Genomic DNA, 25,663 nt, shown 5'->3' with positions numbered 1-25,663 from the left:
TGGGTAGGGTAACAATGAGTTTATATGCTCCATAGTTCTTGAAAGAGCTAATTAACAAACCCAGATGGAAAACGATTGCAATTCCAGTTAACCAGGGAAAGGCTAAACCCAGGCTCCAGGGAAATTATGCTGAGGTCAAGTACCCTGCCCAAATTCTTGAAATCATTTCTGGTTAAGGGTCACACTGGTTCTTTCTCCCACCCCACCCCCAACATCCCTTCCCCTCATCCTTCTTTTTCACAACCCTTTAAATAAGTAAAGCCGTTCTTAGCTTGAGGCAGTTTGCTGACCCTGAAAGAAACTAAGCTGTACCTAAGGCAGCCCCAGTACCCGCCATGATGGTCTGAGTGGATCCACCACTACAGATGTCCAGCTGTTCCTTTCTTCACCAACTGCAGATTCTCAAAAGCTCATAAGGAAATAACTAATGTGGAAAGGTACAAAGCAAAAGATTTTACAAGACTTCCAAGGGCAGTCAAGCAGTTGTTAATAGCACAGGCTATGAAGTGAGACACACCAAGCGTTAGTGTCCTGGCTCCACTACTTAGGACACCTATGACCTTGGGCAAACCACAGTCCCCATTTTCATCCCAGGGCTGTTATATAACTGTGCACAGTAATCAGTAATGACAGGTATCTAAAAGCAGAAGGCAAATGGTGCTACTACCTAGAATTTTAAATAGTAAAAGGTAATCAATGGGTAAGAAAATTGATCAATTTCCCACGAAACAGATCTTTGCAGTGAGCTTTAAAACACAAAAGCACCTCTGAATATCTGTAAAAGATGGCCTAACCATTAATTTAACCAAAATATAAGAATTTGGTTTCAAGAAAATAATTTTTTTGCCTTCTAAATCAGAAAAATTACCAAGTGGATACACTTACATGCAATGCAACTAGCAAATGAGATGAAAAGAGATCAGTCACCATTAGGTGCTGCTCAAGAAGTGACCACTGCCTTTCATCCCCATCAAGCTTCTCAACGCTCTAATCTGCCTTTTTCTTTTCAAGAAGAAAAACTGAAACATGAGAAATGCTTATTGAGTCCATCCATTTCCAAAATAGAAAATATATATTTAAATAAAGGCCATACTGCATACCAAAGGTAAAACAAATACTTTTATTGCACATTTATAAAATCTGCATTGTTGGAGTTAAGTGTTTTTCCCTCCCACGATTCCCTCATTAATCTTAAAATTTGGATACCCAATTTGGAGCCTTTTAAAAATGATCAACAGGGGATATTTCTCTCTCTACATATACATATATATATAGATTTTTTTTTTTTTTTACAAACCCACATCCCTTATTTTTTAAAAGCAAAAAAGGGGAGGGGCATCAAAATGTTCTTCTGGGCCAGCAGCAGCCTTAGACATGGGTTTTGACAATTTTCAGACACTAGAAAATTTTACCTAAATGGTTAACTATGAAAACGTGATCTTTAGTCAAGTTTCACAATGCTCTTACTCCGTCTGAAGTCCTTAATGCTTTCCTTTCTTTCACTCAGGACTGAGTATGAGGTTTTCTGGTTTATTTAAAAATATAAAATAAAAGAGAGAGAAGAAAGAAAGGAGAGGCAGCTTTCTTTTGACTTTTGAACATCTTACTGCCACATGCATGACCTTATGTTCTACCCACGTGTGAAAGGGTAGTGGTTCATCAACAACCTATTTTGTCATCTCCTGTCAAGAGCCAGGCAAGGTGTATACTTCTCCTCTCTTGCAGTTAAGAATTTTTTAATGTCATCTGTATTTGATAAAATAACTAGTAGCTGTTCATATGGTTCAGGTTCTGATGAATCACCCTTCTACTCTGCTGTCAAAAATACTTATGCCTGAAGGATAATTTTAAAAGTGTCAAGAGGTTTAGAAAAGCCCAAGCACGCTTGTAGGTACAAGAGGCATTTCAGGTCTTCTGCCATAAATCAATACCTTAATACACTGGTTCCTGCCTTTTTTTTAGTGAAATCGCTTTTATGATTCTGTACCTAAAAAGTGCAATTTTATTTTCAATCCTTCTTTACATACACAGCATGGTTGGGGTCTGGATCTGAATCTTACTTTTCCACCTAATCCCTTTCCCAAGGTAAACACTGTGACAACAGACAGACTTCTGTGCAACAGACAGTCAACCAACGACCAGGATGGGACTTGAACACGTGGGAGCTTATTTCACTGTCACAGTTGACACTCCTTGAATTGACTCCATGACAGCTGCAAACCTGCTACAAAGGTCATAGGGCGAATTGGGTCGAATAGTTGGAGGCTCCTTTAAGACAATGATTTCTGCAGAAGGATCTAGAAGTCTGGGTAGAAACTCCCCTAAGCACAGCTGCAGATTTTCTGTGGAGGAAAAATGGATGGTTACTATACAGCTAAATAAATCTCTGAGTAAAAACTAATAAGTCTGCAATGATAGGAGAAGGTCTTTCATATAGCCATCACCCAACCTGAAAGGTTAAAGCACTGTTTTGGCCAGCTAATGACAAATGATGATTCCTTCAGGCCAAACCGGTAGCAAAGACCTATTTGCCAAATATACTAAAGTTTTAGGTCACTGTTTTAAGCCATGTGACGTGTGGCAGAATATATTCACTTCATTATGGACACGTCTCCAATCAATCATCCTTTAAAATTTGAGAAAGTACCATAAATATAATGTACCGTAAATATACTATTGCCATAAATATAATGCTGCTCTTTTCTTTCAAGTAATTAAAATATACCAGTGTGTACATGGCATTACGTAAAGCTATATATCACACATGGTCTAAATAAAAACTGAAGACATTAAAACAAAATTCATAGCTACTAATTATTATAGAGTTTTTCAATAAATATTATAAACTTGAACACTTTAACAAGTCAGTAGAATATCTCTACATCAGTGAGAAACTAACAAAGAGGATTCATATTAGGATACATAGCAACTTTCTAAATCTATCAAACTCACCTAAAAATACCTAGTTTTAGGCTCCCTCTCCAAAATGCTTTGGACATGCACAGACGTTCCATTTACTAATTTGTTAACCTTGAAGGCATCATAGTTAATAATATGTTTATGTCTTGCAACTTCAAGTCACAGGAAAATTTAATTATGGCACCAACAGGCAATCAAGCTGCATAAACAGATTTTTATTTTTAAACTATAAAATTAAAGTTCAGATTTCGGCAGATGAAAAAGTAACAGCAGTTTGACATTCCTGGAGAGCAGTGATTTATTTCAAACAGAGCTGGCTGGCTGGCTGTGGAAGTGATTCAGCAGCTACAGAGGAGGTAAGGGGAGGCTAAGAAGGACAGGGGTTCAGGCTCCCATTCCTTGTTTCAATAGAGTAGGTGTACTTTTGACTCATTTATATTCTAGGGGATTCCAGTCCCTTAAAATGGTTTGACAACCGGTACTACAGACTGAGTCCACTGCAATTTCTAGAATTCTCAAGGGCCTTAGACATTACTGGAAGCGGCAACAACATCACACCTGCAATATCTTGCCCAAGGTAAGAGCACCAGTGGTTTCTCATGATCTCAATGGCATCCAAGTCATCCTTGGAGATGTCGTTATTAATGATAAGGTGAATGCAGGGAATGATCAACTCATTCATCACATTAATACCCTCTGTTACAGAGTGCTCATCATTTGTTTCAAAGAGAGAAGCCGCTTTGGCATTCAGCTCCTATAGATAAAAAACAGAGTGAAAAAAAAAAAAAGTCTGAAAGAGAAGATAAATATCTATTTTGGAAGAGCCTAAACAAGTACTTCCCAAACTTCACTGTACACTGGAATTGCCTGGGGATCTTTAAAAACTACTGATGCCCCAACCCAAGCAAGCTGACTGATTGGTATTTGGGTGACCTGGGCACTGGGATTTTTTTTTTAATGCTCCCAAGGTGATCCGAATGCAGCAAAGTCTCTGACCCAGTGGCCTAAACTTACAAGTCAAGGTCATATTTAACACCCGCTTCTATCAAAAGGCCTATTCAATGGTTCTCAATCTTCACTGAACATCAAAATCACCTGCAGAAGGCAAGCTGGTGCCCAGGCCCCTCCCCAGGAGACTGGTTTAACTGGCTAGGGAGACGCCTGGGTCCCAACTATGTGAAAGCTCCTTAGGCGATTCTGACGCACACTGGGGGTCGAGAGCCAGAGGTGGAAAGAATCTAAATCCCTAGTACTGTCTCCCTGTGGCAGCTGAGTGGGACATTCAAAATGTAATCTGTATTTGGTGATTTAAAAAATAAAAGCATGTCTTTACTAAAATTTAGGTCCATCAAATCTACAAGGCCCTTTTTTCAGCTTCAAAGTGCCCTGCCATACCTATAACTGATGCAGGAACCTAAGTCTAATCAGAAAATGAAGCTTCTGAGATTAAATACATGTCATGACTTAATCTCCTCCACTTGGTATTAACAGAAGCAGCGGGAGAAATGCTGGCCTGACTCCTCCCGTGAAGGGTGATCCTGCCGGGTGTCAGAGAGGCTAAAGGCAAGCACATGGGTCTGGGAAAGCCGCCTCTGTAGTTTCTGAAGGACAAGCACCTGCAGGAACCCCTGGGGAGGCAGAGGGGATATGGGTCTCCTTCCCACGTGGTGGCCAAATGCAAAATAGGTCAGGATAGATCTCCAGTGGTGTATGACGAGGATATTAACAGAACGGCAGGACCAATCCTGATGGTTCATACCTTTTTAAAAAAAAACTGGAATCTCTTTAGAAGTCACTAAAACTCTCATCTACTAGCTTAGCAGGGAACACAGGAAAAACACACATTTCTTACATGTTTACTCTGGGCCAGACACCGAGAAAACAGCTGAATAAGAAGAGGATCTGTGCTCAAGAACTCACAATCTAGCAGACAGCCCATGTGATAAAAGCTATAATGCAGTACATATAAAGGGCACCGAAATGCGGATAAGTGATTCTCACCTAACTTCTATCAGGGGTGGAAGAAGAATGACATTCACTGAAGTAACTTAAAATGATTTGTTTCAATGTAAAACTACTCTTCAGAGTTTGGAAAAATCTAAAACCTGTTGGAGATTTTTTTAAGTAGTATTTCTTCACGGCTTCAAGGAGCAGAGGTAAACACAATAAAATAATAAAGAAGTCGTAAGGCTTTACAATCAGTACAAACCAGAAGGCATTTTCTTCGGTATAAGGCGATCACCGACTCTTTCACGCCCCGCCGGGGCCCCTTCATCAGCAGAGCGGCATTGCTCTGGTAGGCGTACACCAGGTAGGAAAGCGCCTCTTGGTACCTTAGAAAGTGGGAGATAAAAAACAGCTCAGTGCTCCTTCCCCACATCCAGGGCTTAGTCCCCACCGTTCCCTAACACAAGAATGCGACTGGCTGAAATGACGGAAAAGTCTTAACGATGCAGGCAGCACGGAGCACCGGGAAAAGCCTGAGGGCCAAAGACCACAGCCAGTCTCAGCTCCTCTGCAAACTGGCCGAGAAACCCAAGGCAAATCATGGAACTTCCCCGGGCTTCTGTTTCTCCCAACTCTAAGACAAAGAAGTGGACGAGAGGCTCACTAAGGTCCACGCCAACTCTTAAAATTCACTTTCTGAGTTCATTTTCATTTATCACAAAGAAAACCTGGCCATTATATCTCTCAACTAAGAAATCTATCATTATGTAAAGGATGAAAAAACATGTGTGATATTCAGAGCAAAAGTGAAGTGAAACACTGGAAAAAGGGAGAGGCACAGGGTGCATGTGAGAAGCGGGGTGAAGGGGCTGCGGTCTTCCGAATTCCTGGTAGGCATCAATAAATAAGTGTCCTGACCAGTAATCTCAGTGACATAAGAGGCCAACTTACTTTCCTTTCTGATAGAGTTCCAGGCCTGTCAGGAGATACACAGACACCTTTCGAAACAAACTGTAATCTTCATGCCACTTCTGAAAAGGAATGACAGTCATTCACGATTATGACCACCACTACTTCTACCCTTTCCACCACAGTAAACTTCAAACTCAGTACAAATACTCACTGAGCACATATGGCCAGGCACAAAAACAGGAGACACAAAAGCTTTCAGATAATAAAGTATTCGACATTTAGAATTAACGTCTACCGCTGACCTTAATTTTCCATGTCTTGTTCCTTCCACCAAGGAACAGAAATACTCATTTCATATGACCTTTAGAACTTAGGATCTTAATTTCCAACACCCACGTCAAAGTCATTCAGCTCTGGTCTAAATGAACGGCCTCCCGAGTTCTGACGAAACCATCCAGATGATGGAAGACGGAGGGACACGGCCATTCCAACCTCACAGAACAACACTAAGCTCAGTGGGGGTGGTGACATACCTTAGGTGGCACAGGACGGTGTCTTTCCTACAACACGATGCCTTTTTTGAAAATCTGTACTCACGCATGCACTTTAATGTGTAAAAATCTAATTTCTGATATAGAAATGTTAGAGAACTAAATTATTTAAAGCAAACCAAAGCCATGAATTCAAGAATTTCATTGCCCAGAACAGGGCTAAAGTGGGTATTTAAGAGAAATGAAGTGCTGATTCAGTCTAACAGAACAATGGAATAAGGAAACTGGCCATTCTAAGGGTAAGAAAAGATCGCTCATTCATTCTCACCCAGCTTTTTTTGGGGGGTGGGCGGCGGGTGGTCAGTCTGTGATAATATAAAATTGTTGGTTTGGCCTTAATGTGTTTGCTTTGTAGATGTAAAGAGAAGATCTCACCTTGTACTCCTCCATATTCATGTCATCTGGACCAATCTCCTTCAATTTCGCTTGAGCCACCTTCATAATACTGATTGACCTGTGAACAAAGTTCAGAAAGCAATGAAAGCTCCCCCTTCAGAGGAGTTAGTCAAGCCAGACCCAGAAGGAACGGTGGTTCACCGAAGTAGCCCCTCCTCACCTTTCATCATAGCTAAGATTTTTGTCTGCAAATTGTTCCAGAAGGGTCCGCTCTACTACCCTTTTAGGCGCTTCATTCTGGAAGAAGTAGACAAGCACATGCTGAAGTCGAGGATCACTGTGAGAGGTGGGGGTCTCTTTGGCGAGCTGATAGAGCCTGGAGTACTCTTCATGGAATGCCTGTTGAAGACAGAACTGGTGGTTAGAAAAGTGCACACTGTGACCTTCTACACACAGAAACTGACGCCTAAGCGCTACAGAGGTTTTCATCACTCTAAGAAGACTTCTGAGAAGTTCTTCTTACTGAGACATGACAGAGGCAACTACGGAATCTGAAAGTTTCTTTCATTTCATAAGGATAAAACTCCTCTGGCACCAAAGACATACTGTACTCACAAGAAACTCATCTTCCTCATAAAGTTCTCAGAAAAACAAATATTTAGTTTTAATTGTTTCAGGCATATCCTTGAGTACCAAGGACCTGAAATTTAAAAATCCACATGAATGCAATTTCTTCAAGTACCTTAAATTTTATTCAAGTACCTTAAAAAGCATGGCCTTCATTCTTATTTTATGGCCCCCAAATTACAAAGGCAAGGTCCCATTCACAGCTTTATGAACAGATGGCTCCTAAGAACAACAACAAGCCCTCCAGGCCAGGTGTAACACAGAACACCAAAGCCGTGTCAGTGCCAAGAGAGGAGAAGCCATCAGTGCTGCGAGGTGGCTGGGTCGTTAGTCGGGCAGGAAAGGAAGTTCTATGTTTTACTTCGATGAAAACCTTTTAATCCCATGTTTTAGCATCTAAGGAGATTACTGCCCCGTGTTATGATACCTGTGGTAAAAGGATGAGAATTCAAAAAACAGAGATACCTTAATAAGCCCTGCTTCAGACCCATCTCGGTCAAAGGTCTGACGGGCTTTAGCTATGGCCAGGATGACCCCTTGCATGGCAGGGCTCAGCATCACCTACCACAAGAGGGCACAAAACAGAGAGAAAAAGGAGAGAAGAAAGGTTCAAAAGAAGACTGTATGAAAGAAAGGTGAACAGACGGCTGCAGGGAAGCATGGCAGCGTGCTCCGTGGCTGGAACCCACTGCGAGGCAAGGCTCACACACCGGGTCCTACACACATTCACAGCCCTGGCCCTCTGCACAATGTCAAGACTTTGCCCAAGACAAGCTATTCCTACATAGTCTCTCTGATTTAGCCAATGAATAAAGATGTATGTCTAAAAATACCTGCGATGTGGCACTGCTACAGAATCGAGTTAAATTACAACTCTCAGAGGGGAAGTGTCTGAGGCGAGAGTTCCAACTGAGTTCTATAATTTGGGTGTATATCCTAAATACACCAGCATTTTAGAGTTTTACTAGGATGAAGAGCACATTTTAAACAGTCTGGAAACTAGGGGATACACAAATAACACTTTACAAAGTGAAACTCTTACAATGATTAAAAAAATACCCCACAGGAAAAAACAGAAACCTGAGGAGGCAGGGTGCCTGACAGTTAGTGTGCGGTGACAACTGTACAGGCGGCAGACAATGAACCACCTGGGAGTCTACAGCTTCTCCCTAAAGCTTCAGAATTAAAAGCACCTTCAAGTCACATCTGTTGTTTTGCTCACTAGACAACTGAAAACTTTATATTTGGAGGAGACACACACAATGGACTAATATTACCAAAGACAAAGACTCCTAAAGGCAATTTCTTTGCTCACAATACCAAACAAAAAACTAAATTCTGCCTTTCTGAGCCATCTGGACTCCGCAGCGGCCCTCATAAGGACAGGTCTGGGTAGATACATACTGGCAGCAGTGTACAGTGGTAACTGAGATAGCCCCTCTTGCCCATTATTTGCGTCAATGAGAAAATAGTAACTATTGCCAAACACCTTACACAACTATATTCAGTCACGTGAGAAGGAAATACAAGACTGACAACAGACAGCTAAACCCTGACTCATCTCTGTACCTCCTCATCATATCCATCTGCATCAGATCTAACCAGAATCCTTCCCACACTGGGAATCTCGACTTCAGAGACCTCAGCATTAGGCTGGGCAGCAGACTCTGCGTCACAAGCCTGTGCGGGCTGCTCGGGCTGCTCTGCAAGGTCTGTTTCCGGGGACATGGGCTTCTGGGGTTCAGCTTCCTTAAGCTGTGGCAGCAGAATGGAGAGAAAGAGTAAGAAAAAAACAGAAGAAATAAAGAGGGACTGGTTAAATGCAGCAGGCACAGGGTAACGGAAATGCGAGAAACTGTGGCCGTTATTGCCAAGAGCCCACCCCTCTTGCACTTGGGCGCGTAAGCCATTCTCACCTCACTCAACGCTGCTTCCACACCACTCTTCTCGTAGGCGCGTGCCGTGTTTGCAATAGCCTGAGCGGTCTGCTCCTTCACAATCACGGCATGCTCGGAGGACAGGCAGCGAGCCCCGTGGGAAGAGGCGACGGAAGACTCTGATAAAGAACCGCACAAAGGAATTAGCATCTGATGAGAAGTCACCTCTAGAACACTCTGTAAAAGGCAAGCAGGACTGATACAAAGTTTCATGTGCAAACCTTCTAACAAACCTTCTAACAAACCTTTTTAAAAAACCCATGCAAATTTCCCCTAGAAACTAGTGACTAAAAGAAATGGCTACTTTAGCAAGAAGCCACTGATGATGCTGTAAAGTTTAATGTGCTCCTGATGCTGTCCTATTTCTTTATGCCAAGAAGCCTTCCTACAAACCACCATCTGTTAGGAAGATCACCTTTGGAGAATAGTTTTCATAAAATCTACCTATTCATCCTACATAGTTTCTCCTGCAACCTGGGAAATAAGCAAAAAACTAAACAGAGTGAAAGTACAGGTAGCTAGTCTTTCTGCTCTTACTTCCGCTCAGCAGAAATGACAGTCTAGAGCCACAGGCTTAGGCCGTCAGGTTGTGCAACACCAACTCTATCTGAACTCCAGTGTGCAGACCGTGGCACGGCTCACTCAGATGAAGTGCACGGGACTGGCTACTGGAGTGCAGCATGAATCCCACCAGATCACTGGTATAGACGCCCTTCTCAGGTACCTTGTGATGGAGAGAAATCCTGTGATGCTGAGCTGGTGGAAGACTCCATTTGGGGGATTTTGCAAGACTGCTCTTCTTCCCACTCCTCTACTTCCTGCTCAAACCTCCAGTTATCTTCCTGAATGTAATGCTTAAGTTCAACAGAGAGGGCTTCCACTTCTCCTGACATCTGATCTAATTCATTCGGGGCCGCCTCTGAGGAAGAACGAAGACAGAGTTTAAACGAAGTTCCACCAAGCAAAAGGTCTCAAGGAACCCAAAGGTCCTTTCTAGAAAGAAAGAAAATAAGACACTTTGTCTTTTTTTCTTACTCCTAATGAAAAATACATACACACGTACATAATCCATCTGAAGTACTGACAATATCAGGCCAACAGTCACAGCACCCCGGTAACAGTGCCTGGCATATTAGTAGGTAGGCACATTGAATATTTGTTAAACGAATCAATCGACGATAATGACTAAGGATTTGGAGTAGAGGCCAATCAGTGACAAAGTAGCAAGAACAAACCAAACACTTCTTGGAAATTGAGAAAATCATTAGATCCAATGGATATTTCAAGGTAGACAGTTTTATCAGTGTAACCAATGCTCCTATTACTGATAAGAATATCCACCTCAAGACGGTTAGAGATGAATTCCAAGACATTTATACCCCCTTAAGTTTCATACAATCAAGTGCTATAAGAAAGCAAACTGATACAAAGGTTAGATGGTCAATAATACCTGGTTCATTAAAGGCTATGATGAAAAATGGCAAGGATATCAAGGACATATTAAATCTCATTTCTAACCCTGTGACCAAAACAAAACATAAAAACCTACAGCAGAATAGAACATCCACGTACTGGTTGCTATTAACTAGTCTTTTCACTAAGCAAATGACAGTTTCCACTTTTTGTCTGTTTCTGTAATATAAAAATGAGCCATACGTGTAACAACAAGGCTCCTATATACCACCAACAGCCAGCACAATTATTTGTACAGTAACTCCCACAAGCAGCTGTTCCTGCTTTCACACTGCAAACATGCAATTATGAAGATCGGTTACCGTTAAGTGATCATTGTCTCCATCCCTTATCCCTCAAGCACACACTAACAAGTCAGAAAGATCATTTGCTGCCCGGACAAAATGCCTTATGTGTTTTCTTACTTATGCAACACAGTGAAGTTTGAACACTAAAAGAAGGTGCCTTCCATGATCTCAGATGTGAAAGGAAGAAAGAAAGAGAGAGTACTATAAATGGAAAAGAGCACAGAACCTGGAATCAGAATATTTACTGGCTATAAGACTCCAGACAAGTGCAGAACCTCAGCTGGAAAATGTGGGTGATAAGAATTCCTGCCCTGCCTACCTCCCTTTTAGAGTTATAAGTTATTAGAGAAATAAAGTTTGAAAGCGTGCAGTAAGGAGTAAAGTACCAACATAAATGATAATTATGATTGCTCTTAGCATTAGCAATAGTATTATGAGAAGTATGAAATTGTTCAAGCAAATCCACTTGTAACATCTAGCTATTCTCCAAAGGGTGTAAAAATACGTGTGCAAGACTGTCACTAAAAGAAAAAAAACTAGAGGCAACTTAAAAGTCTATCAATGGGAGGCTGGTTTAATAGATTATATACATATTCCAAGCAATGGAATTATTATGCAGTTGTTAAAAAGAATAAGTTGTTTCTATTTATAAAAATATAGAGATCACTAAGAAAAACAATTAATGAAAAAGAGGCAGAACAGAATGGAAAAATATCCCCTTTGGGGAGAAAAATGGGGTGTGGGAGAGATATCGATAAATAAAATCTAGCCTCTGCATAGAACATTTCTTGAAGACTACATATGAAACCTAAGAATGGATACTCGTTGGGCTCAAGGACGGAAGTAGGAAAGCAAATCTATTTTTCCTTTTTAGTCTCCTTTATACTATTTGTATTTTTAAAATACATTATTACTTTATAATAAATCTGAGTTAAAATTTTTATTTTAAACTACAAGATTGTTCCCTTCCCTGAGCAGTACAGATTTCCCCCACCCCTGGCTTCTGTTAAGGTGTTTTTACCTGCACTGAAGTGGGGTAGCTTGTCGTTAATGTACATCAGGCAGTAAGCACTAACATTTCTCAGGCCCCCATAGGAATCTCTTTCAAGTTCTTCCCAGGAAGACTCGGTAACAGAGATGTCGTTGTACTTGAGCCAGACTTGTCGGGGCTGATTATAGATATAGGCCCAGTAGTGTCCTGCATTTGCTTGTCCTTCATGAACAAGAACTGCATGCAAACGATAAGGCACCTGCAAATCACAAAGCAATTCCTGTATCAGGTTAAGCAAAATAATCTGACAAGACTTAGGTTACTAAAATTCAAAAGTATACCCAACTATCAGACATCAGAAAACTGCCTGTTTATACATGTGTTTGATGTTAGGTTCACATCAAAACATCTTGTTGATTCAAGATGAACTAACAAAAACACAGCCTTGGAATCTCCTAATTATGTCTTGGTTCCTGAATCTTTAAAATCGGACAATTGAACTAGATGACTTCGTTGAGGCCTCTTTCAACTCTAAACTCCTATGATTACAGATCTAAAACGAAAGATAACTGAGACCTATTTATCCCCCCAGTTCCAAACTCAGTTTATCTAAAAACAGAATCACCATGACTACTCACGTTGAGAAGATGTTTACCACACTTGGTACCTACAACAAGTTTAGCAGCTATCTTGTTCTATGCCTATTTTACTTGTTAACAAAATCTAAGTTAGCATATTTCATTATGAGTCAGTCTCATGGTCTCTATATTTCTTCTTGCAAGTAATCATCTACTTATCTGGGGGTGAAGACCCTTTTAACGACATACTTGTTTGTTTCAACATGTGAAAAGCCTTTTTTTCCCCCAATATGGGGAAAAGAGAGCAATGCTTAATTGCCAAAGTTAAGTACTGGTGAAAGAAAGGAAAGTCAGCCATCGAATCAAAGTGAACTTACATTTAATCAGTACCTTGACATGTTTTTACTGGTGGTGAAATTTTTTAAATAACAGAAAAGAGAAAATGGGGAACAGCCAAGATGTACATGATGCATTCCTGCCATGCAACACAACTGTGCCTCCATGCGACCCTAGAAACAGAGCCCTCCTCCCGCGGCCTATCGTTCACACAGAAGCCAGTGGAGGGCAGGCCCCTAACTGGAGCCTCTTTCCCCTCTATGCCCAGAATGTTACTCTAAACGAAAACATATGTGGAAACTAAAATTTCTGCCCTGCCTACCTCCCTTTTGGAATTACTAGAGATGTAAAGCTTGAAAGCACGCTGCTAAACAAAGGATCACGAAGGATCGTGGTACTTTGGAAAGGATGGGGAACCAGTCCCTGGTCAGGTTTCCCCCCACTGCACTACTTAAATGACCATTTTATGAGAAATTTTTATTAATATTTAACAACAAACCTTTCAAATACATGAAAAAAATACCACGTGGCAGAATCAAAACAAATAAATTTTAGGTTCTGTTGGTGACAGAAGATACATTGCTTTTTTTTAGCCTAAACTATAGAATAATAGATATTTCTTTCCTAAAGTTATTTTTATATCTCAGGGAAGTTTCCATTCAGTTTCAAAGAAAACCATCAACTTTTCTTTTTGTATCTACCATTAGCACCATTAGAACATGCCTTGACTACCTTCCCATCAATTTTCATTCTACCTGACGGAGGAGAGGATCACAGTACATCTGCTCAATAGTCTGGGTAGTGCTTGCAATACAGTTCTTTAAATCTGTTAAAAAAAAGAATACTTAGTTAAAATGATTTCATTACACGTCACCCAGGCAGCTTTAGCTCTGCAAAGAGTAGTGCTTCTCCGTACCTGGGGTTCTGACCAGCTCAACTTCACTCTATGAACCACGAAGAAGGACGCGGTTTTAAAGTAGGTGGAGCTTTAGGCTACAAAGGCTTTTAGTTTAATATAACTACATTAAGATTTTTTAAAAATCACCTCTTATAATTCACACCAGAATTTCTTAGAGAGAAAACAGTTTCTAGAAAAAGACCTTAATGGGGCACTTGGGTGTAAAATATCTGTCCCAGAGACAGGACCTGAAAGGAGAAGGCAGAACAAAAGGCAGGGCCAGATTTCTATGAATAAGAACCTGGGAGGAATCTAGATTTGTATTATTTCTTTATTTACTGCTCCCTAGATAAAAGGAGAAAGAAGGGGAGGAGGGGAAGTCTGAGCAACAAGACAACGAGGCCAAAGGATTTTCGGAACAGAATGCTGAATAATACGATTTTACCTTGAGTGCATTACTCAAATATTCTTTGCTTCATTACCCTTCAATAAAGCATACTTCATGTAGAAAAGACTTTAAAAGTGGTAATTCAGGAAAACAAGATTCTAAGTTTGGGTCAACTGAAGCCAGAGTTCAGATAAACTACGGGAAAAGAAAATCAGCAGATGCAGAAAATTCTCAGCCAAAGGTTAAGTGTCATGAGTGTCCAAGCTACCCAGGATTTCCCAGAAATTTTGAGGAGGGAATCCAGGGGGGATCTTTTCATGGTTGTAAAACAGAAGTGTGTGACCCTATCTCGCAGGGAACAAAAAGTACCAAAGAGGTCACAATCCCCAAAATTCAACAGTATACACGGCAAAGGCAGGACATGTACCCAAGGTACCTAACTTCCACATATTCAAACAAACAGAAAAGGCAAAGAGTAACTGGGAAGTATTGAAAGAGCCAACCTTGTATATCTTGTTCAATCTCGCTCCTCCACCTCTGAAGGCAGGTCTTAACAAAGTTTATCTCCTCATCTGTGACCGTTCGAGGAGCTGGGTGTGAGGGCATTTCCATGCAAGATCGGGAAGGTATAAGTGGCTGATTCGCCATCTTAGACTTGTGTAGAGAATCTTCAGAAGAAAAGGTACTTTCAGCATCTTGAGACGTGCTCTCTTTACTTGTACTGAAGGAAGATAAAAAACATGCTCAGATGATGATTTCCAAAATATGCCTTGGCCTAAATTAATGCGCTTTCTAAAGCAAGCTGCTACGTGGAGAAGTACAGCTATAACTTAGTGAGTGTTTACTCTGCAGAGTTACTGAGCCAAACCTTTCCTTTACATGCATCATCTCATTTAACACAACTTGCTCATGAGGCAGGTACTATGACCATCCCTATTTTACCAACTACAAACCAAAGATTTAGAGAAATAAAGCAACTTATCCAAGTTCACCCAGCTAGTAAATGACAGAGAGGGATTTACACCCAGATCTGCATGGGTTTAAGAGTCTATGCCTCCTACTCTCTAACCACTTGCCTTTTCATGAAGAAAGGATGAGAAGGAACATGGAAAAGAGAAGATTGGGACTGGAATAATCAAGGAATCAACTATAGTGTTTCCAAGATGCAATTGACTAAAGTGAGATGGATAGACAGATCCAGGAACAAAATACACAGAAGAAAAATAGTATCAGCTCAACATCCATCTCACAGGAATACAAATAGGTAGCCCCCTGGGAGAGTACAGGGTGCAGGACTTAAAGGCAGACAATCTCAGCTCTACCAGCCTTAGCCAAATACCCAAGGAAAAGTTAGTAGCCTCAGGCAAGTAATCTAATACCTTAGCTACAAAATGTGGGATGTTAACTTCTTTACATCGTTGTTGTAAACCAAGAATAAAGTAAGTAAAGTAAATGTTAATTTATCTACTAATTAACTAATGCCAAACAAACTGCACATAGACAAACCAGCAGGAATATAAACTAATCCTGTAACTGTACTTAGGTTTCTGTTTCATACCAAAACTGAAGAATATAAACTTCCTACCTCTGACTTAAAGGAAACCCTCTCTCCCTTTCCCACCTGCCTTTCTCCCATACACAGAGTAATGGAGAAAACCTCTTTTCCCTGAGGACCCATACATATGGAAAAATAAGCCCAATATAAGCAAAAGAGCAGACATCTCAATCTCAGAAAAGATTACACACACACACAGAGCACTTTAAAATCTAATATAGGCAGTATTATTTTCTGTTATTAAACAGATTAAACCACTTTAAAAAAATTAAAACCATTTATATTTTACAAAGGACATAAAAACATTCTACAAAAATCCAAAGAAATACGCATAGGTAGAGTATAAAAGTAAAAGAACCCCCCACCCCTTGCCTCATGCCATCCCCTAGAGATAATCACTCCTACCATTTGGTATGTTCTATCCAGATATGCACTTCTGCACACACATGAATGAATGAATATTAATACGTGTGTGTGCGGCGGGGGGAGCTGGAAGAATGATTGTTTTGTTCTGTTTTTTTAACATCAGAGTCTAACCTTTTCTATAGGTTCTAGTGTTTTTGTTAGCCAGGACACACACATCAAATTTGATCCGCGCTGGCCCCAGTGGCTCCTCCGGGCCACAGAGAGTGCTGTACACGGCTGAGCTGCAAGAGAATCAAGGGCTCATGTGACGTGGCCTCCCTGTCTCTTTACTGGATAAACCCCTCTAGGCTGTCCTCTTCAATTTCTAGCCAGTTCTTTTCCATATCTTAATTTTCTATTTGTGAATAAGTTTCCCTTCCCTTGATGTTTACTTAGTCATGCACACTTCTTCAGCAAATGAGAAAATGAGATGTTTTAGAAGATCAGGGGCTGAGGTTTCCTCTGAGGAAGGCCTTTTGTGGCACCTAGCTTATAGCAAGCTCAAAGCAAGGTGGGCCTGCTGGAGAATGAACACTATTCCAAACAGTTCAAAACGCCTCTGAAATAATCCCAACTATCCTGTGGGCAAGACAAAGGCACCGGTGGGAATTATGAAAGATTCACCCAAGTGACAGTTGGCAAAATCCTTCCCTTTAAGACAAAGAGTTCACGGCCTTTGAGCTCTTACAGGGTGAGTGTTAATCAGGTGGAAAGATGGTGCACAGTTCAAATTAAACCAATAAACCCATTATATACTATTTTTAAAACTCGTTTGCATTACCTTTCCTTGGATATCAGGTCAGAAGCCGGGCAGTGCGCAGAAGAAAGTGGTAACGTCACGCGTGCATCACTTTGAGATGCAGAGTTTTCTGAGGCAGGTTTTGTACTAGCAAATTCAATAACATATTTCAGCATGTCCGGGAGTGGGAACCGAGCCGGGCCCGAGCCGTACTTCACATACCTAGGAGGCAGAGACAATGGTACTCTACTGCCAAGGCTGCCTTGTATTTTCAGGCTCGCTGACAAAAGATCTGTTATTTTCTGGAGAGTCAATGGAAAGGCTTATTCCTAAATGCCATACAATATTTAATACGTTAATCTATAGAGCAAAAAGTTCTCTAACTACAAAAGTGAAAACTGACAATAACCTAAATTTTTACACCTGGCAAAAAGCATTTAAAATGGGCTCCTAGTCAAAGTCACGCCAGTGATGCTTCCTCTTGATTCATATCACATTTAGGCTCTTGTCATAAAAGTAAATTCTGTTTCTTAAAGCAAAAGAGATATATTATCATTACTCAAATCTGAAAATAATGCTGGTGAACTAGTACCCAAGGGTTTCTTCTCTGCTGCCCTTTAGATCAAGTACTCTGCAATTAGGAAAAATGAGAGAGAGAAATCTGGAAATAGGAAGCAGGTATTAACAAAGGTCAGAGATAAGAAAACGCAAATCTTTCTTCTGCTGAGTCCTACGTACCCTATTATTCACATACTCATTCAACAGCACAGGCCAGGAATAAATTATTGAAGATTTCTTTGGGATTAGTAAATAATAAATGTCTTCAATATGTAACCAAAACAACTAATTAATTATTTTAATAATACCCAATGTTCTGCCATTACTAGCACATGCTACACTCAGTAAAGAGATTTACTTTAGTGAATTCTACAGTTCACTGCAGAAGACAGTCTAAATGGTACATAATTAAGCTGACTCATTGGTACAGGTAAACTATAATCCTGGGATTCCATTTATAAAAGGATAGAGTCACTTCACATTTCTCTTCTCTAAAGAAAGTGAAAAAAGAAACAGGCATAAAACTAGGAAGAAGGAAAACTGTCTGTTTCTATATCAAAAAGGACATTATGAAATAAAAAAAAATATAACGCGACTCAAAATCAACCACGTTAGAGGGTATGCAGCAAAGACACTTCAGCTACTCTAATTGAAAGGAGAAATAGAATGATTTCTCCTGTGGATCTGCCTGCCACAGAGAGTTACAGCTTTCACTGAAAAGGATATTAAATATGTAAAACTAGAAGAACTTTGAAGAACTGTTCTATTCCTTACATCTATTTCCTTGGCTTAATTTCAGCTATCAGCTTACCTAAACTCAACTGGTCTTTCAAGATCTACTTTCTCCATGAAGTCTCCCCTCCATATGCCATGCCCCCAAATGCCAAAGGAACATCTCCCCTCTCTGAACTCCTACAGTACATGAACTAAACCTCTTGTCTATCCCATAGACATGGTTAACATGTCTTCTTAAGCTTTCAGTGTTTGTTGAAAGAAGTTATTAATACAGCACTGGCTTGGACCAAAGGAAACATCTTCTTACTGGCACTGCAGCATTGATAATCTGTCATAAGATTTTAAGTCATTCTTTTACATCTGTAACTCTTCTCAGGTTTGTTGTATTTTAACGTGATACTTATACAAAATTTCAGGAAAAAATTTTCTTTAAGAAACTTATCTTCAATTTTATGACAATCATTTTTCTGTTCTTCTACTGAAGTCCTTTAGAATTCCTACTTCATACAATGCAGCACTTGTATTAATTTAGTAGAATCAGAGCAAAAGTAGTTTCAATAAAGATGTCTACACTGTACACAAGAAATCTTATTTTTAATATTAGAGTACCTTATAGAAGAAATGGTGAACATTTTTATTTTTTTAAATAATAAAAGTAATGCATGCACCTGGTAAGAAAACAAATACAAAAAAGTGTAAAACAAACCACAAAAGCCATCCACCCCCATCTCACTTCTACCACCTAATGGTATCCATTAACAGTGTCCTGTATAGATTCCCAGGATTATGTCACACACAGACAAGCAATTTTTTAAAAAATTACCCAAGTAAAATTATCTGAAATTTTAAAAGTCACTTTATTTTAAAAAGAAAGTAGTATCATACTATAGAAAATGCTCCTGTACACTATTTTAAAATCTAAATAAGCCAGAATGCCTTGCTGGTTACTGGCAAATTGAGTGTTTCTGAGCTATAATGCATCACGTATATCTGGTTGTATAAAAACAGAACTTTCCAATCTTACAAAGTATCACTAAAACCTTAAAAGTAAAATATTGCCACAGGTATAAAGTCCCGTAAGTCACTTCCAGGAGTATGTGAGGAATCAATCCCCAGCTTAAGTCTATATTTAGACAACTAGATGATGGATCATAATACCTCTTGGATAAGTTCTTCCTAAGTGAGAGAGAGGGAGCTGGGGAGGGGCACCTATAGGTACAGGGTCTTTCTCAGGCTGGTATGGAAGGTTCTGCCCGTCAGGGAAATTACTGAGCTAGCAATGAAGTGGGTAGAGGTGGGGTGGTAGCAGCAAAAATGCTAAGTAGATAAAGGGGGAAAAGCCACTGACAGTGTACTTATGATTTCCTTCCTGCACATTAGATCAATGGGCTCTCTTCTACTAGAGAGAAATGACACTGACTCCTCCTTAGGAAGTCACGTGGCGATTCCACAGAAACAGTCCTTGCAGAACAGATGAACAAAAAGGGAAAGATCCCTCCACAGGAGAAAGGACTTGGTATGTGTCACAAACACAAGCCTTCAGTTTGAGTCAGCACCACTCTAGAGAGAACACCATTGTTTTACCTTCCCCAGGCACCTCAAAACTGCTTTCCCAAGACAAAGGCATTAGAGTTTTGTGGCAGTTACCTCTCCTGTGTTTGTGAAACAGATGGCAAGGAGAGCAGAAAAAGTAAAGAGCTGTGAAATCAGAACTTGGGTGCTCTTCAGTACACTGCCAATTGTGTGACTTGGGTCACTAAGGTTCCCTGGGACTACTACTGCACATCTTAAAGACAGTTTCACACTTAGAAACACATTTTTCTTATCTATTTTATAAAATAACACTAGTTAATACTTAAACTCTGAATTTTTAGATAAAAGCAAATTATCCGATTTTAATATCCTACTCTATCTTTCACATTTCTAAGTACAAAGGTGCCTATGACTTACCTTTCCAGTTTTTGCTGCAGAACTTTTATTTCCTCTTTCAACTTTCGAATACACTCTCTTTTACTTCGAACAAGCTCTTTGCTCCTGTACATGTACCTAAGCAAATAATAATCCCACAAACACAATTTATATTTAAAAACATTAATGACACAAAGTTTCAGCAAACTTGGGATACAAGGAAACTGCCTTAATCAGACAAAGGATATCTATGAAAACACAGAGTTAACATCATATTTAATGGTGAAAGACTGAAAGCTTTCCCCTAGTATCAGGAACAATCCAAGAATGCCCACTCTTGCCTCTTCTATTCAATGTTTTCCTGGAGGCATAGCCAGTGCAGTAAGGTAAAAAAAAGAAGTAAAAGTCATACAGATAGAAAAGGAAGAAGTAAAGCTGCCTTTAGTTGCAGATAACATGATCATCTACATAGGAAATCTCAAGGAATCTACAAAAATGCATCAGAACTAATAAGTGAATTTATTAGTAAGGTCAAAAGATGCAAAGTCAATTTAAAAAGAAAGAGGAAAAAAATCTACTGCATTTCTGTATACTTGTAAAGAACAAATGAAAAGTAAAGTTTTTTAAAAAGCCATATAATAACATCAAAAGCAATAATTATTTAGGGATAAACAATCAGATATGTTCAAGAACTGTACACAAAAAATTATAAATCACTGTTGAGAGAAATTAGCAAAGACTCAAGTAAATGGAGCTATACCATATTCATAGATTGAAGGACTAAAAATTGTTAAGATGTCAATTTCCCCAAATTGATCTATAGGTTCAACACAGTCCCAATCAAAATCCTAATAGCTATTAGGGGTTTTGACAAGCTGCTTCTAATATTTAGATAGAAATGGATCAGAATAGCCCAAACAATTTTTTAAAAAGAATAGCAAAGTGGGAGGTTTACACTATCTGATGTCAAGATTTACAATAAAATCACAGTAGTCAAGACAATGTAGCACTGGCATAAGATTATACAATAGACAGAATAAAACCTCCAGAAAAAGGCCCACAAATACAAGTTCAACTAATTTTTGAAAAAAGTACCAAGGTAATTCAATGGGGGAAAAGAGAGTCTTTTCAGCAAATGATGCTGGAATAATTGGACATCCGCATGCCGCCTTACCCACCCTGCAAAAAAAATCCCCTTACCTCATACCATATATGAAAATAAACTCTAAATGGCTCATAGACATAAATATAAGAGTTAAAATTACAAAATTTCTAGAAAAATATCGAAGAAAACCTTTGTGACCTTGGGTTGGCAGATTTCTTAATTAGAACACAAAAAACACAAACTATAAAAGGGCACTTGATACATTAGACTTCATCAAAACCAAAAACACCCACTCTTCTAAAAATACCAGTAAAGAAATGGAAGAGACAAGTAGAGTTAGAAAATATTTGGATTTGTATCTCAAATATATAAAGAACTCTTACAACTCAGTATGAACACAACCAACCAAATTAAAAAGTGGACAAAAGATATGAACAGACACTTCACCTAAGAAAATATACAAATGACCATTAATTAAGCACATGAAAATATGATCAACATTGTTAGGTATCAGGGAACTATAAATCAAAAGAAAAATAAAATACTCCTACAAACCCAAGAGAATGGCTAAAATTTAAAAGACCGATAATTCCAAGTATTGGTGAGGATTTGGAGCAAATGTAGCTCTCAAACACTGCTGACGGGAACGCAAAACTGTATAGCCACTTTAGAAAACAGTTTGGAAATTTCTTATAAAGTTAAAAATATACTTTTCATACAACAGCAATCTCACTCCCAGGTATTTTACCCAGAAGCACTAAAAACCACACCAAGACTTTTATGTGAAAGTTCACAGCAGCTTTATTCATAATAGCCTAAAACTGGATACATCTGAAATGTCCATCAACTAGTCGATGGAAAAAATATTGTGGTATCTCCATACAATGTAATACTACTCAATAATATTAAGAAAGAAATCACTGATATATGCAACAACATGGATGAATTCCAAATACATTATTCTAAGTGAAAGATGACGGCCACAAGAGGGCTCATACTGAATATTAATGTCCCTAATTATGACATTCTAAAAATGACAAAAGTACAGCGCCAGAAAACAAGTGGTTGCCTGAAGGTGGAGGGAAGGGACTGACTGCAAAGGGGCATGAGGGAACCTTCTGGGTGATGGAAATGTTCTATATCTATATCACCTTCTGGGTGATGGTGGTATTACTTGGCTGTATACATTCGTTGAAATTCATCAGCTGTACACCTAAGAATGGTAACATTTCTTTGTATGTAAACTATATGTCAATAAAACAGACTTTAAGAAGATTAAAATTCTATAATGTAAGTCTGTCTAGGATTTTTTTTTTTGCAGGAATACAAATAGTATTAAATGAGAAAGAAATATACAGTAGCTACTCCAGATACTGTTCACCAGACAGCAGGGCTTTCACCTAAAGCCTAGCTACTCAAATTGTGGTCCAGAGATCAGAAGCATCAAACAGCATTGCCCTGAGAGCTTCTTAGAAATGCAAACTCTTAGTTCGCAACCTAGATCCACTGTATCCAAATATGTATATTAGCAAGAGCTCCAGGTGAGTCCTATGTACAATACACTTAGTATATGCTCACTTCTACTGCTACAACACATTAAGAAGACAATCAACCACAGAACTCACCTGTCCATATAAATGATCTGAGGAAATTCCAGCTTATTGTGAATTTTCTCTGGCTGACCAAGGGACTGATTGAACTCAAATCTTGAGAGTTCAAAGGTCAACACCGGAGGTAGTTTTGTAAACCAACGCTATGTCAGGAGTAGAAATGCGGGAGAGAAAAGTTAATTTTAGGAAATAGCAATAGCCAGATTTAAACTATCCCTCATCAGACTTTCTTCCTTTGGTAATCAAACTCATACTAGAATTTTTTTTTTTTTTTTTAATTCCAAACAGTAAAATGACCGCTTAGAATCATGCCTTCTTAGAGAATATGGTTAAACATTTCTCAAGACTCCAAATTTACAAGCCAGTGAACAACATTTTAACTCAACTATCATCCTCAGAAATGACGACCCTCAAATACGTGAACTTCATCAAGAATCTACACATCATTCACTGCATCATCAGTATTCAAGAGGTTTAAAACCTGGAGAAAATGGCTAGCCTAACCAAAGAATTAGAAATTGTCCAGAAAGATTAGTATGTGTACATATACTATATACTATTTATTTACAGTCTATTAACCATAATTTGAATCCCCTTTATTTCTAAAAAGGAAACTTGAAATAGCTTCATGATTATGAGTTCTGAAGTTTCTGAGAAAATCTCTGAATTCCAAGAATATACAGATCTCACAAAGGACTTAGTCAAATCAACCTGTAATGTTGCCTTGAGTTTCAAGAACAGAAAGCACTGAATTATAAAGAAGGTCTCAACTGTCACTGATCGTAGATGAGGAAAAAGCTAAACCAGGAAAGGCATTTCTGTTCAATTCACCTGTATGCCAGAGGTCTGTATGAACAGCTTTAAAATGTTCCCTTTACCAAAGGTGCAAATAGCTACATTCCCTCCACATACCCTTGTCAGCATGAGGTGAATCCAGACAGCCTGCCTGACCACCTCACAGCTATACCTAATAGGCACAATTTTCTTTTTTTTTTTTAATAGAGAGGTCCCATTCTTGAATAGAGGTCTCCAGAGGTCTAAGTCGCTAATGAACACTCCTTGCCTTTTGTAAGAGCAAGCATCAGCTCTGCACAGATGGCACAGATGACATGCCTCCGAATAAGGAATTAATACTTTCCTTGGAAAGCTAGGGAGGCAGTAGCTCTCTCCCAGTTCCAACACTGCTCTACAGCTAATGCACTTTTGACAAGGCTCATGTCAGGCTCCCTATTTAATTCAAGAAAGATTTTCTTTCTCTTATAAGTAATTACTGAGTTGGACTCATATAAGGCACAATTCTGTTCAAAATGTATGATGAAAGGAGAATAATCCAAGCTGTGTGGTGTTGGCAATTATGCCACAATGTAACTAATTCTTAACGGGAACTTGGAGATATTAATTACCCTTGCTTGCCCTGTAATTCCCCCTTTCTTTCCAACCCACAAAAATAAATAAATGAATCTTACATTTAAAAAATTTTAAAGCAAAGGCAGAATTTACAACTGAGAAAAGTAAACACTATAATAGGGAAAATATTCTAAATGGCATACCATAGGAGTTAATCACTGTACTTTTACCCTCCGAAAATATGGAGGCAGTGGTTCTCCCTACTCAGGTACAGGTAGGCTTCAACAGAAAGAGAGAAACTTGATCATACTTAAAACGTCAGAAGCAGCATACAACCTTTATACGATTAACTCAAATTCATACAAGAATTTATTCATCAAACACTAAGACTCACTAACTCTTATCAACTCATGAGAGACTTCAGACTAGTTCAAGTCCTGTTAGTGTAAAGTTATTTAATATGTGATGTGAAAACAGTTTGCCCAAAAGCTCAGTCCTATTTAACTGGCTTTGTCTTGGCAAAGCAAATAAAAATATCCAACTCACCTCTTGTCCATATTTCACTGAATGATCGGAAGGAAGCAGCTCAATGTCACCCTCCACCATGGCCCCTTCCAAACATTCGTCTAAGTTGCGATAACCATTTACCTGAAGGGGATACTGGCCGAAGGTCTCATTGTTACAAAAGGGCTTCCCTAGGCAAAGAAACAGATTGCTTTTTTAAAGACATCACTACTGCTATCGAAAGCTTTTTTCCTGGCACCACAGAGACAGTATCTTCTTAATTCAGCAACTTGCTGAGAACTGGTTAGAAGTATACTTAGCCGGGATGGCTACCTCTAATGAACCAGCGGATCCAGGCACAGATCATTAACAACTGCTAACATCACAAAAAGAAAGACAACCAACTATGCCTCCTGATCAAAGACTGTCCCACCACCTGTGAATTAGTCTTGACTAATTAAAAAGCCTTACCTGAATCTGGTCAAACTCTAGATCCAACTATCAAGTTACAAAAAGAGGAGCAAAGAGGAACATGTTAAACTGTATCACAGGTACGCAAGCAGCGAAATTTTAGACTGTAGAGAATATAAGAGAACAAACAACCTAATTTCTTAAAAAATATATTTCAAGGAAGAAAGAATGGAGGGAAAGGACAGTCTGCAGATTTTGAAAAGAACTTAAAAGACCAATCATAAATGAACCACATTTGCATCCTGATTAAAACAAACTGTAAAAAAGTATACATATGGGGAAGTGTATTTATTTTTACATATGTAAAATTATATATTTATATACACATGAAATTGTAAAACAAATTGGGCGTTTGAACACTTGACTAGTTATATGATATCAAGAAATGCTGCTTTTTGGGAGTGACAGTGGATTAGATTTTTTTTTTTGGCCACACGGCATGGCATGCGGAATCTTAGTTCCCTGACCAGGGATTGAACTGATGCCCCCTGCAGTTGAAGCACAGAGTCTTAACCCCTGGACCACCAGGGAAGTCCCTGGATTAGA

General features: G+C 39.2%; 1 protein-coding gene across 4 annotated transcripts in view; it reads right to left on the bottom strand.

The window, feature by feature from the left end:
• Window positions 1–1,156: 1,156 nt before the first annotated feature.
• USP28 (ubiquitin specific peptidase 28) overlaps window positions 1,157–25,663 on the bottom strand; it is a 56,075-nt gene continuing 31,568 nt past the window's right edge. For 3 of the 4 annotated variants that reach the window (XM_061203868.1, XM_061203869.1, XM_061203870.1), the window contains 15 exons: window positions 24,689–24,837; window positions 22,811–22,938; window positions 20,123–20,218; window positions 16,922–17,101; window positions 14,684–14,901; window positions 13,650–13,720; window positions 12,011–12,239; window positions 9,954–10,148; window positions 9,209–9,348; window positions 6,886–7,064; window positions 6,705–6,783; window positions 5,818–5,897; window positions 5,129–5,252; window positions 3,478–3,673; window positions 1,157–2,342 (listed from right to left, as the gene is read on the bottom strand). In XM_061203868.1, the coding sequence (XP_061059851.1) occupies window positions 2,167–2,342; window positions 3,478–3,673; window positions 5,129–5,252; window positions 5,818–5,897; window positions 6,705–6,783; window positions 6,886–7,064; window positions 9,209–9,348; window positions 9,954–10,148; window positions 12,011–12,239; window positions 13,650–13,720; window positions 14,684–14,901; window positions 16,922–17,101; window positions 20,123–20,218; window positions 22,811–22,938; window positions 24,689–24,837 (2,240 nt within the window). In that variant the 3' untranslated portion in view covers window positions 1,157–2,166. Of the gene's footprint in view, window positions 2,343–3,477; window positions 3,674–5,128; window positions 5,253–5,817; window positions 5,898–6,704; window positions 6,784–6,885; window positions 7,065–7,757; window positions 7,854–8,861; window positions 9,048–9,208; window positions 9,349–9,953; window positions 10,149–12,010; window positions 12,240–13,649; window positions 13,721–14,683; window positions 14,902–16,921; window positions 17,102–20,122; window positions 20,219–22,810; window positions 22,939–24,688; window positions 24,838–25,663 lie in introns of all 4 variants that reach the window. The other variant, XM_061203871.1, reaches the window with a different exon arrangement.

The sequence above is a fragment of the Eubalaena glacialis genome, chromosome 10, assembly GCF_028564815.1.
Source record: "Eubalaena glacialis isolate mEubGla1 chromosome 10, mEubGla1.1.hap2.+ XY, whole genome shotgun sequence".
NCBI lineage: Eukaryota > Metazoa > Chordata > Mammalia > Artiodactyla > Balaenidae > Eubalaena > Eubalaena glacialis.
The sequence above is the reverse complement of the archived record's forward strand: the minus strand, read 5'-3'. Positions and strand labels throughout refer to the sequence as shown.